General features: G+C 39.1%; 1 protein-coding gene across 1 annotated transcript in view; it reads left to right on the top strand.

The window, feature by feature from the left end:
• Positions 1 to 413: 413 nt before the first annotated feature.
• The window catches only part of LOC104498011 (putative leucine-rich repeat-containing protein DDB_G0290503), a gene marked incomplete at its 5' end in the record, with an annotated part of 22512 nt that continues 10708 nt past the window's right edge, over positions 414 to 12217 (top strand). Inside the window, 10 exons of the mRNA XM_010141333.1 lie at positions 414 to 566; positions 2446 to 2628; positions 3105 to 3247; positions 4088 to 4358; positions 6303 to 6358; positions 6866 to 7028; positions 7358 to 7488; positions 8407 to 8567; positions 8927 to 9092; positions 10029 to 10206. Of these exons, the coding sequence (XP_010139635.1) occupies positions 414 to 566; positions 2446 to 2628; positions 3105 to 3247; positions 4088 to 4358; positions 6303 to 6358; positions 6866 to 7028; positions 7358 to 7488; positions 8407 to 8567; positions 8927 to 9092; positions 10029 to 10206 (1605 nt within the window). The remainder of the gene's footprint in view (positions 567 to 2445; positions 2629 to 3104; positions 3248 to 4087; positions 4359 to 6302; positions 6359 to 6865; positions 7029 to 7357; positions 7489 to 8406; positions 8568 to 8926; positions 9093 to 10028; positions 10207 to 12217) is intronic.

Here is a 12217-nt window from a genome sequence, read left to right as displayed (position 1 = left end):
TTCTGAGCCCATTCTTGAAGGCAGGAGGGATTTATTAGTATAGAAACTTATGAACTTTCATGCAATTATCAAAACAAAACCTCAGCTCCTAACTTTAGGGTCAGTTCCATCCTTTAATTTAACCAAAATCCCAAAATGTCATCATGCTTCTTCTAAGCTAGACGGTATCAGAATAGTAGCTGGTTTGTATATGGCAAGGGCTTCTTCGATTCCTTAGCTTTGCCTAGGATACAGAAGGATAAAAGAAGCCAAATGGTTTCTGATGACCGTTTAATAAGAACACAGTTAGAGTTAATGCCTCCTGGCTGGAGCTTGGCTTTGTGCCTACGCATCTTCTGACTGACTTTTTCCCATTTCTTGGAATTCCATGTATATATCCGCCCTATACTTGTATTTTTTGTGTTTTTGTGCAGGAGAAGAGCATGCTGCTCATCCTTTGTGAGAATGGCTTTGCCCTCCAGGTTCCTGCCCCTCTCCCTGAGGAACAGGATACAGCATCCACCTATCAAATAAAAAATCTGCCAACACAGTACTTCCATTTTTATAGTATTAAATCACGAATCAAGGTAAGGAACAATCCTGTGAAGGAATTTCATGTTATTCATGTGCCAGAAAGCAAAACCACCCAAGAAGGTTTCTAGTCCCAATATTATATGATAGGATTTTTGCTAAGCTTCTTGAAGGGAGGAAGGCCTGGTAGAGCCCGTTTGCGGCTGAGTTTCAACATTTGAGGTTACAGATTGTTTGTTTATTTAAATAGGACATGCATCACATTGAAAACATGGTCTGTATTTTGATTAGAATGAAAAGATTGCATTAGTGAAAGGGGAAGGTAGTATAGCATATTGGTTCTTAAAATAATTCATTTTGATAATTTTCAGAAAAAGTTAGTTTCTTGTGGTTGATGTTAGCCTTGTAGGAAATCCTTTCAAGGGTGATAAAACACCCACGTGATCGCTTTAAGGCAAAGATGAAACATCTTTTTTTTTAATCAGTTAGATATTTCTAGTTTTTTAGAATGTTATAATAACTTTAAAGGCATGTTTGTTATTTCTGAATGAGAACTAGATTTTTAGAAGATATGGAGGGCCAAAGGAAAAGTTATGCCAGCTCTCAGCTAGAGTTAATTTTCTGACATTAAAAAGCAAGCTGATGTTAGGCTGAGGAGCAGAGCTCTAGTGAGCAGGCTCCCAGTCCCGTGTTCAATCCACACAATTCAAGAGCTAGTCTGATTCTATTCTTAACCTATGATTTCTTTGCTTTCTTTATTTACTGTTCCTATCTTGTGAGTAGTGCGTTACTGAACATCAGGCAAAGCCTCATTCCTTGATAAACTAGGAGGAAGACAGCATTCAGGAGAAAGATTTTGTGGTGGTTTTCTCACAGGAAGAACGAGAATGATCGCAAAGCTAGCATACATATATAAGGAAAAATTGAAGGAATGTGTATGAAGTTCTGTTGTTGGTAGGAGTTTTGGGGGGTTTTGTTTGTTTGTTTTTAGACAAAAGAGAAGACTGTTCCTGGGAGACACTATAAATCTTTAAAAATAAAAAAAGGTTTCTACAGAGAGAAAGAATATTAATTGCTCTATTTTCCTCCTAGGAATAGATCAATAATTAATAAGCTGCAATAAGGATGTTTTAGATAAGATGTAAGGAAAGATTTCTAACAGTAAGGGTGGTGAAGCACTGGAATAGTTTGCAGAGGCTGTAGAGTACCCATAGCAGATTATTAAAGAGTAGGTCAGACAAACATCAGCTGATTTAAGGTTTAGCTGATTCTGCTTTCAGGCAAAAGAATGCTCTTTTGAGATCCTTTCTGGACCTTTCTCTCTGATTTGCTACCTAATATTTTCTTGGGAAGATCTTGTTTTAGAGAATGGTTGATACTTGTTTGTAGTAAAGTAGGCTTGAATGGAAAGGGAGTTTTAAAGGTTTTATAAATCTGCAAATGTCTTGTTCAGAAGGAATAAAGTCCATTACTTCTCGTGTTAACTCCTCATCAATGATGCATTAGACCTTGCAAGTTTGAGTTCAGCTTTCCAGTGCTTTTCTTTCTCCCAGGCAGGCAGAGGACAGGGCTTAGGAGTTTTGCAGAAGTAGTATGCTAATAGTGGTTAATATTTGGAATAAAGTCTTCGAGGAAATGCTGAAGCCTGCTTCTCATCCAGAATGGTTTCTGTTGCGAAAGACCATGAGTTAAAATACTTCAGAGGAGGGAAATGAGGGCGTTCCACTGGAGAATCTCATGAAGTCTCTGCTTAGTTGATGGAAAAGAGATTTCTCTAGGTATTGTGTATATATATTGCCAGAATCACATTGGATTTAGTTTATGAGATTCCTTCAGCTGACAATGCATGGAGTGCCTTTGTTTCATGTGCCTCTGTTTCTCTGCTTGTTGTAATAGCTGGAAGAGGAGATTGCACTGAGAGAGAAAAAAAAGCAGGAGAAGGAGAAAGCAAAGCTTGAATGGATAGAACAGCAACAGGACATGGGAAAGGACATAGAAGAAGAACAATCCGAAGAGGAACCCGAAGAAGAGCCATTGCCACCTCTCTACATACCAGAGGAGCCCAGTTCTATCCTCTGTGGGTTTTATTCAGCACCAGGAAAATTTTGGCTTTCCTTGGTAAATCAATTTTTTTTTCATGTTGATGGGATTTCAAGACATGGCAACCTTCCCTTCACATTTTGGTGACTTAGAAAACAGCATTTGAAACCTACTGTCTCTAAGATGAGGAATTCCCTTTATACTTGCTAGTTTCAGTGGTCTTTGTGAAGTAAACCAGTAGTATCACTCCAATTAAGATTTCCAGTAAATTTCCAATAGCTATGCTTCTTGGTGGTGCCTGAATGGGCACACAGACTAAGCTGTTCCCTCACAAGCAGAAGGGTAAGATCTTAACTGGTAGAATGGCTTGTAATGCTGGTGATCATGATAGATTTTCCTCTGTGGGTAAACAGGTTGTCTAGATGTTTGGAAGTAATATTTTCTAACCTATCGTAGATCCTTAAAGGAAGAATTACTCTGAAAATTGCACTTACCTGGTCAGCTGCTTCAGGGTTCTTTTGTCACTATTTCTTTATGGTCCTTCTCTTCTTTAGGGTGGCTATGACTCAGGGTTCCTCTATCATTGTGAATTTTCACATGATCACCAAGAAGACCCTGAAAACAGGAAAGATGAACCCTTTGAAGTGATTCCTATTGAGCACACTGACAACAATCCCATCCACCAAATCTCCTTCTGGTAAAACTTTGTAGTGTAACAGCTTTGTGATAAAGCTTGATGAAACTGGACTTGGAAGGGAGGAGGGTACACTGCTTTGATCCTTTTAAATTGTGGCTCAACTCTGATATGCAGGAACTTGCTCTGGTTTTCCTGGCGTGGAGTTTCACTTAAAATTCCTAATGGACATAGTTGGGCACTGTGTGTGACAGAATAATTTAAAAAGCCGTTGGAAGATTAAAACATCTGATTTCTAATAAATACTGATTAGGACTCAAACATCCTAGATTGTAGAACTCCAGGAAAACCATTAGAATTGTCTGCAGATTGACATAATGAGAACAGCAGTTCTTTTTCATAGTTAGCAAAGAGAGTTAGCCCTCAAGGAGAGCATGGAGGGATCAGTGCGTCTTTTGTGCAAAAAATACAGGCTTCTCAGGACATTCTGTGAACTGTAGGAGTGAAAGGGTGAACGATTTTCAGACTCCTAATATTAAGCTCCCTAAGAAATGTTCTGAATCCCTAAGATGTTCTGCATCTAAGAAGGCAGGTTTAGTTCAGGCCTTAAGCTACAGCATTCACCACCATTTGCTACCTTGCCCAACTCAGAGGTGAGACCAGTTCCATGATACCCAGCAAGTGCTGGAACATTCCTGAGCAGCCAGTTAGCTAAAAAAAAAATTTTGTAGTAGCATCACATGTACTTTGAATGGTGCAAATACTTTGCTCCTGGCTTACAAACTTGGGAAAGCTACATTTATTAAGTTGGATTACCTCTTTTCAAACATCCTGATTTGAGCTGTGGCCTTACTTGTTGCAAGCTGCCTGCTATTACTGTTTCGTGTTTTTTTTATGTGACAGTACCAGCAGACTACTGATGTTCTGTGGGATGCAGAATGGCGCACTGCGTGTTTATCCTCTCCAAGATAAAGACCTCTCGGTGAATACCCTGAAGGAATACTGGTCCTTCAATGTACACGACAATGATTATGGCCAGATCCGGGGGATCTGTTCTAGTTATGATGATAGGTTTCTGATTACCTGTGGTGGAGATGGAAACATTTTTACTTTCAACATCTTGTCTCCAGAGGATGTTCACAAAGAGATAAAAGCGAAAGTCCCCTCTCCTAGGGTAAGTCACTGCCCTCTTTCATGAATTTGGGCCTATTTATTCTGACACTACTGCAGCTGGGCAAAATGCTGTTCAATTATTTGGCATCACAGATCGTTCATAGCGAAAGCTGAGGTTTCCGGATTTGGAAGAATAGCTCTTGTAAAACATTCCCTAATACAGGCACTATGACTGCTTTGTTCCTTCCCACTGTTTTGTGTTTTTCTCCAACTAAACATAGTATGTGTTGTTCATATGTAATATTCTACTAGTCTTTTCCCACTCGAAGGTGTAATCATGTACATTCCTGGAAGGAAAGAACCACAAGGATTTGTCATATTTAATACCTGTCTTGGATTTAATTCCAATAAAGTATGGTTCTGCTTCGGATGGAGAATACCGAACATGTAGTTTCCCAGTGCATCCAGTACCATTCATACACAAATCACAAGTTGGATTTTTTTAAATTTTCAAAATTGTACAGCATGATGCTGATCCTGTTGCTCTTTCACTCTTAGGCAGCATTAACAGTAATAATTTTACAAGTGTCCTGTAATCGCTGTAGAGCTCACCACCTTTAGCATGTTTGAACAGATGGCACTAGCACTCAATAACAGTTCTACTGATAATACAGAAGAAGAGAAAGAGCTGTCAACTCCCCCCTAAAAAAACTCTTGAGGGCCTGCATTAAACAAATAGAACTTGAAAGAAGCAGTGAGACCTGTTGAGTAAAGAATTGCTATCATGCACAATGAATTTTCGAGTAGATATACATTCAGTACAGTTTAAATACCTTTAAAGTGTCAACATAAACAAATTCAACTTTTAAATATTTTTAATATTGGTTGGTACTATGTTTTGAAAGATGCTTGATGAGGGAGGCAGAGAGGAAATTGTAATTTTAGTCATTTAGTTAAATGGGTCATGACTAGTTGGAATTCTTTACCAGTATGACAAGAATATATAACAGTAAGAATAGACTCAAAATTCTTTTCTTAAACCAAGTGAATGATTGGAACCTGTGATATCAGAGCGTTGCTAGCTCCAGTGTTACAAGTAGTGATTAATACAGAACTATAAAGCATATATACAGCTTTATCATTTTGAGTATGCAAGCAGTTCTATAAAACGATCTTTATGGTCAGTTCCTATTGTTCAGGCCAGCAGCATTGCTTAATGACCATCCTAATAGAGTTCTCCCCTTATCAAAGTATATCTTCATTAAGTATCTATTCTAGTCTTAAGTCGTGGAAGATTTTAAAAATTCCTTCTTCATTAAACTTAATGAGATTCTTAGAGAATCAAATACAAATCCTCTGAAACTAATTGAGTTAAATTACAGATCAATTTAGAATGACTGTATTCACTGTGGGGCTATAGGCCCTCTCTTTTTTTAGAACATGATTGCCTAGGGAAGTGCAGCTTGTGCGACTACACTGTCCATCCATCTGTCATTCTTCACAGCTAATAATTGTGATCCCATTATGTAGTCAGCAGAAGCAAATGAGATTAATTACACATGTAACTTGGAATTAGTCCAGGATTTGTTGTCTCTTGTCAGTGTTACAGTGAGGGGAGACAAGAGAGTTGGTTTGGGATGATAGAGAACCAAAGATTATATTAAAAGTCTCTTCCAGCCAAAGAATTCTCTGATTCTATTATGGGACAGAGTCAAGTTAAGGCAAGCAGTGATGTAATAGTTAATGTTAATGTTCTCTAGGATTTGTGTTCTCTGTTCCTAAGAGCTATGCTTCATTAGTTCTTTTACTTGTAAACCGACTTAATTGATTTTTCTTCTTGAAACATTAAAATCTGATATTTAAGATCCGCATAGCAATATTTCTCATTAAGGTTTCTTCTGGTTTTGTGAGAGGTAATGTGAGCTCTGTCTTAATGTCTGTAAAAGCTTTATTGTCGGTTGAAACCTATTGCTTGTTTAAAGGCAAGACAACATTTTTCTTCCAGAGTGGTCTTGAGGAGGAGAGGGCTGCTGAAGACATTGAGGATCCCAATGCCTACAAGTAAGAGAAGCCTGGATAATGATCAAAGAGATTTTCAAGTGTTGGTAGCTCTTTCTTCACGTGGGGTTTTTTTTATTTTGGTGGGGGGGGTTTTGGTGTGGGTTTTGTTTTTTTGGTGTGGTTTTTTTTTGGTGTGTTTTTTTTGTTCTCCTCCTAAGAGGAAGGAGAATTCGATCACTCTGAATTTTGGTCATTTCCTTGTTACAAACGAAGTTTTTTTCAGTCTTTCCCTCCATTTCATCTACTTTTGTGTGGTAGTCATTCAAATAAGGTGCTCTGAGACATACTTAGCTTCAGACTACAGAGATAACACAAAGCCAAGGTCAAAGCCCCATGATGTCAGAACTATACAAATATACAGGAAGATGATTCCTTTCTAAGTTACCTTAAGAGCCACTGAGTTCACTGGGAGTTTAAGACTTTCAAGAAAATCTAAAAGGTTACTTAAACTGTAATCTTTCCTTCTTCCATTGAGATAACACCATTTCCTTTTTCATGCTTTTTCAGCATTGAGGAAGTTAAGCAGAAGAAGGAGCATGAACGTATAGCGAAAGAAGCTGAAGAAAAAAAAAAAGAGAAAAGAGAGAAGTTAATGGCACTGAGGCATGAGTTTGTTTTTCTTCTTCAAAAGAATCAGGAGTTGCCCAAGCACATGCAGCTGCACAGAGAGGTACATCTGGTTTTTATAAGGGTCATTGACCTTTAGAGTCACCTTCTTTTAAAATGTTGCTACCTGGTGTGTTTGGGCCAAAGATGTCTGACACTTTGCATTAAAGTAGTTCTATGAATATGTCATTCGCTGGAACTTCTGAATCACAGCTGATGATTTGTGCCATTTAAGAAGCATTTGAGAAAAATGTGGTTCTCTGTGGAGATCTGAATAGCTCTGAAATAAGGCATTGTGTTGATGTACATGGAACTCTGGCACCGGGGCAAAAATATTTAATACCAAAACATAGTACTCAAGATAATATGATGCTGGGTTTTCTCTTTCTGCAGCAGTATGAGATAGACCATAGGATCTTTGAGGAGCTGAATAGGCAGACAACACAGAGAATCCAGTCAGTGCAAAAGGAGCTGGCATGGGAGCGTGAGAAATACCTGGTTGGACTGCAGAAACTACACAGCCAGTGAGTACCCCTTTACTTCTACTTCTCCCTCTGACCTTGTTGTGGGGCTTATCATTTACAAAGTTGTACCTGCCACATGGAAAAAGAATGTAATTTTTTTTCCTCATATAATCAATATTTCTTCTTTTCTGTTGTGATTCTGTACTTATTTTACTTGGAAAATACACAAGAGTATATATGGATATTTTCGTGTACTTCTTTTGAATCTTTGGTAAAAATTCAGATATTCAGATCAAGGAAGTAGCTTCATTCTAATTCACTTCTGTAGGAAGAAAACTGGGGAGTTTCTTGAGACTAAGTTTGCCTGGGTTTTTGCCAGTAAGTTCAGTAAGAACCAAGAACTCTTACTGAAAGTTTGAAGAACAACCTGTGAAATGAACCCCTGTTTTTCAGGCATGTTGCATGTCTGTCAGATATTTTAGTGTCATTGTTAACACAATGTTTCCTATACAGTTTAAAGTCATGAAACAAACTTCCTCAAGAACACAAGTTTAAGCACGATGTGCATTTTGGGTTGGTTTTCTTAAATCTAAGTGTATAGGAAAAGGTCAGTTCCAAAAAATAAATACCCAATAGAAATAATACACAATAACAAAAAGTCTTAGCCACACAGAGTTTGTGACTGGGAAAAAGATTTGAATGAAAATGTTTTTAATCGGTCCTTAATGGAAGAGGAAAGATATTTTCATGAAGAACCTGATGTAAGTTTCAATATTGGGAGAGGTCTTAATATGTTTTCTTGAGCATCTCTATTCCTATATTGAATAAAAACTAATAGACAGTGTCAGCTGTCATCATGGTATTATTACTGACTTGTGAATTTACACGTAATGATTATATGTCTAATAAGTAAACTACATTAATCACGCCCTTTTGGTCAAGGGTAAATGGTAGGTTACATCTCATTTGTCTTTTCAGGTTTCGGGACTCACTGGAATTTGACACTGTTGTTGTTCATGCTATTCAAAGCAATCATCAGATTTCCACTTACAGACTTCTAGCAATGTCTGAGAAACACTACCAAGACAAACGGGCACGGAAACGATCAGAAGAAAAGGAGATCATCACAGAGACAAGGCGTATGCATAGGGCTAGAGATGACCATTTAAATCTTACCAGTAACACGGTTTCTGTCTTTCATCTCTGCTTTCCTGAGTCCAAGCTACAGAAATTAGAATTTCTTTAGCTAAAGAAATGTAACTGGGGTGTGGTTTTACACTACCTACGTAGTAACCCACATACATAGTTTTCCATGTTTAGGAAACGTCAGCAATCGTCTGTCAACCCCATGGGTAGACTGTTCAGAACATCCACTACACTGGAACTGTACTGATTGACACCAGTTCTACAGGAGCCATCCCAGGGGGGTTCCAGTAGCTGGGACTGCACTGTGCTGCATGGTATTTACATCTTCACATGATCAGTTTTTTTTGTCCAGATGCTGGAATTTTCGAGGAGGAGGCTGAAAAGCTGAAGATACCAGAGGTCCAAACACATACTACGCATTATATAGAAAGAAAACGTGAGCAAATCAGAAGACATATTGAGAAATCTGACAAGGTGAAAGCTAAGATCATGAAGAGGAAGGCAGAGTGGGATGAATTGTGAGTCTTGAACTCGACTCTATGCCCTTTTAGTTCTGCTACTTGTCTGAGGTCAAGTAATACTATTTAGCTGTCATATGGCACTATAATATTTCTGCCTATTTTTTTAAATTCCTAATGGTTATAATTAAAATAGATTAGTTTCATGTATCTCCGAGTCTCAAGAGAGCATTAAAATCTTTCAGCTGGTTTCTATGGTTCTTCTAAATATTAAAAACCTAGGAATTCAGCTAGGTGGCTGCATCCTCAGATAGGGAGTAAAAAGGTGTCTAAATTGGTCATGACTAGGGACACCTAGACCATTGTAGTCAACTTTCAGTTAACCCTGCCAGCACTGATAAAGTAGATGCTGCTACAGCTGGGTTAGGTCAGTTGTGCTAACATCATGGCCATTATGTGAGTGTTCATGATACATCTTCAAGCTCCATTCTGGCCTTTATCTTGAGAGGCAAGAAAGGGGGACAAGACATCTTTGAATGCTCACGGAAGTACAGAATTTCTTCATTAGGAGATGACTGACTTGGAATGGGACCAGTGTAGAGTCAGAATACAAGGCTTTTAAGGTCATTAAGTGTTTAAAAAGTACAGAGTGGGATCAGATGTTCTGTGCTACAGGCTGGTGGAATGTTGACACACAGCAACCTGAGCTTGAGAGCAGCGTGTACTCACTAAACCCAGAGTTCAGTCCAAGGGTGAAGGTTTAACCTATCTCATAGCAGAGATATGTTATAAGACTTCTTGAGGAAAAAAAATGAATCTGATGTTTTCATTCAAATGTCCAAAACTAGCTGTTCTTTTTTTAAAGAAGTGTGCGATTCTTGATCTCTAGCACACTTCCCAAGCCTTACTGTACAAATCAGAAGGTATGAAACGACCCCATTTGTTTCATCTGTATACTTTCTGTCTTAGAGTTCAGCTTTGTTTTTCACTTGCCAGATACAAGAGCAAACCTAGTGATGACTATGAGAATCCCAAAGATGTTGAGGACATCAAAGCAGCACGGGAAAATATGGGATGCTATAAGCTGAAAACTGATGCTAACTACAGAGTCCCTGAACACAAGCATATGAATGCTGAGAAGGTGGCGATGCAGCTTACATCCCTGGAAGTGTTGGTATGTAAACTGATTCACTGATGTGCATATTTCCCCCTTTTTGGGGGAGGGAGAATGGTGTATTAGTCACTGAAGAAATTTTTTGAAGGAAAATCAAAGTGGATGTGGGAAAAGGCATTGAAGGACAGACTGTGTTGAGTCAGCTTTAGTTACAAATCAGCCTTTCTCTCATGAACTCTTAGTGCTTTGCCAAACTCAAACATGAATCAAACCAGAATAACTCTCAGCTGTCTCTTTTTAAATGAGAAAGAGAATTTACCTTTTCTGGCACTTCAGCGGGAGCATTTGTCTTTTTGAATTCTTCAAGAAGTCTTATAATCTAATAACTGGTATACTTTCCTTAAAACACAGAGCTAAATAAGCTGTGACATGAAATTACCTCTATAGAAATAATTATGAGCCAGAGCAAGTATTTCTAGTGATGCCTCTCCGTATTTGCACTTTGGCAATCACTCCTTTTGGGTACTAAGCATTGGAATCTTCCTGAGAAATCGGGTCTTTTGGAGCCACCTTTCTGTGATAGGACTCCTACAGCTACTGTACGTCTTTTAACCCCAAAGTCACCAGAAGCTCAAATGTCATGTAGTATCTTTGCTGCTCTCCTTGTAACTTCTTTCTTCCCATCTTTCTTCTCATGGGAACTGTTTTTTCATTTTATTTGGCTGGAGTACAAAAGAATAACAAATTTCTTTAGCTAAATAATGAAGAAATATATCTATTGAACTTGAAAATGTCTAGTTGGTTTTTGGTAGGAAGGCGTATTTGTTACCCTGCTTACTGGCAGAGGAGCCTTTTCACTGCGTAGCTTATCTTTGTCTGGCAAAGTTTACACACTCAATGGTCCTGAATCTTCTCCAGCCTTATCCTCATGAACCAGTTACCTAATCTCAGACACCTTCTAGGCTGGGTTGCTTTGACAGCAAGGTCTAAGGGTTACAGAAGCAATGCTACAGTCTCAGGAGATTTGTTGGATTGTTTTAGTCTTATGCTTGGGCTTTGGTACTTCATTGTAGTGCTGATGTTACCAAATACCCAGTGATTAGCCTAACTCAGTAGGACAAGCCCCAATACAAACAAAAGGAGTTGTTCCTGCTCTAAGTTCCATGTTTGTGCAGATGGAGAATTTCAGTTGCTTCAGGTAGCTGGTGTGTAGTGTTGTTTTCTTTTATAAAGACTAGAGAAGTTTCTGCCAAATATATTAATGTTAAATTACATTTGATTATTCTTTCATGTGAAAAGAGTAAATTAATACAGCATCTCCTTATCACAGAATGATTGAAGTTGAAAGACACTTCTAGTCTAAACCCCCTGCTTAAGCAAGATCATCTAGAACAGGTTGCGCAGGACCATGTCCAGGTGGCTTTTTCATATTTCTAAAGATGGAGTCTCCACAACTTCACTGGGCACTCTGGGCCAGTGCTCAGTGACCCTCACAGGAAAAAAGTGTTTCTTGATTGTCAGAGGGAACCTCCTGTATTTCAGTTTGTGCCCATTGCCTCTTGCCAGACACTGGCCACCACTGAAAAGAGCCTGGTTCTATCCTCTTTGCACCCTCCCTTCAGGTATTTATATGCATTATGAGATCTCCTCACCCTGAGCCTTCTCTTCTCCAGGCTGAACAGTCCCAGCTTTCACAGCCTTTCCTCATCTTACTGGCCATTTACTAGACTGTCTCCAGTAGCGCATCTCTCTCTTGCACTGGGGAGTCCAAAACTGGACACAGCACTCCAGATGTGACCTTGCCAAAAGGGATCATCTCTCTTGACGTGTGTCAATACTTGCTAATGCAGTCCAGGACATTGTTAGCCCTCTTCGCCACAAGCGCACCACATGGCTGTCTCACAGTCCATTGGTGTCCACCAAGACTGCCAGGTTCTTTCCTGCAAAACTGCTTTCCAGCTGGTCAGCCCCCAGCATGGGGTTGTTCCTCCCCAGATGCAGGCCCTTGCACTTCCACTTGTTGAACTTCGTGATGTTGCTGCGAGCCCATCTCTTCAGCCTACACCTCTGG

This window comes from Buceros rhinoceros, unplaced genomic scaffold (genome assembly GCF_000710305.1).
Source record: "Buceros rhinoceros silvestris isolate BGI_N320 unplaced genomic scaffold, ASM71030v1 scaffold868, whole genome shotgun sequence".
NCBI lineage: Eukaryota > Metazoa > Chordata > Aves > Bucerotiformes > Bucerotidae > Buceros > Buceros rhinoceros.
The sequence above is the reverse complement of the archived record's forward strand: the minus strand, read 5'-3'. Positions and strand labels throughout refer to the sequence as shown.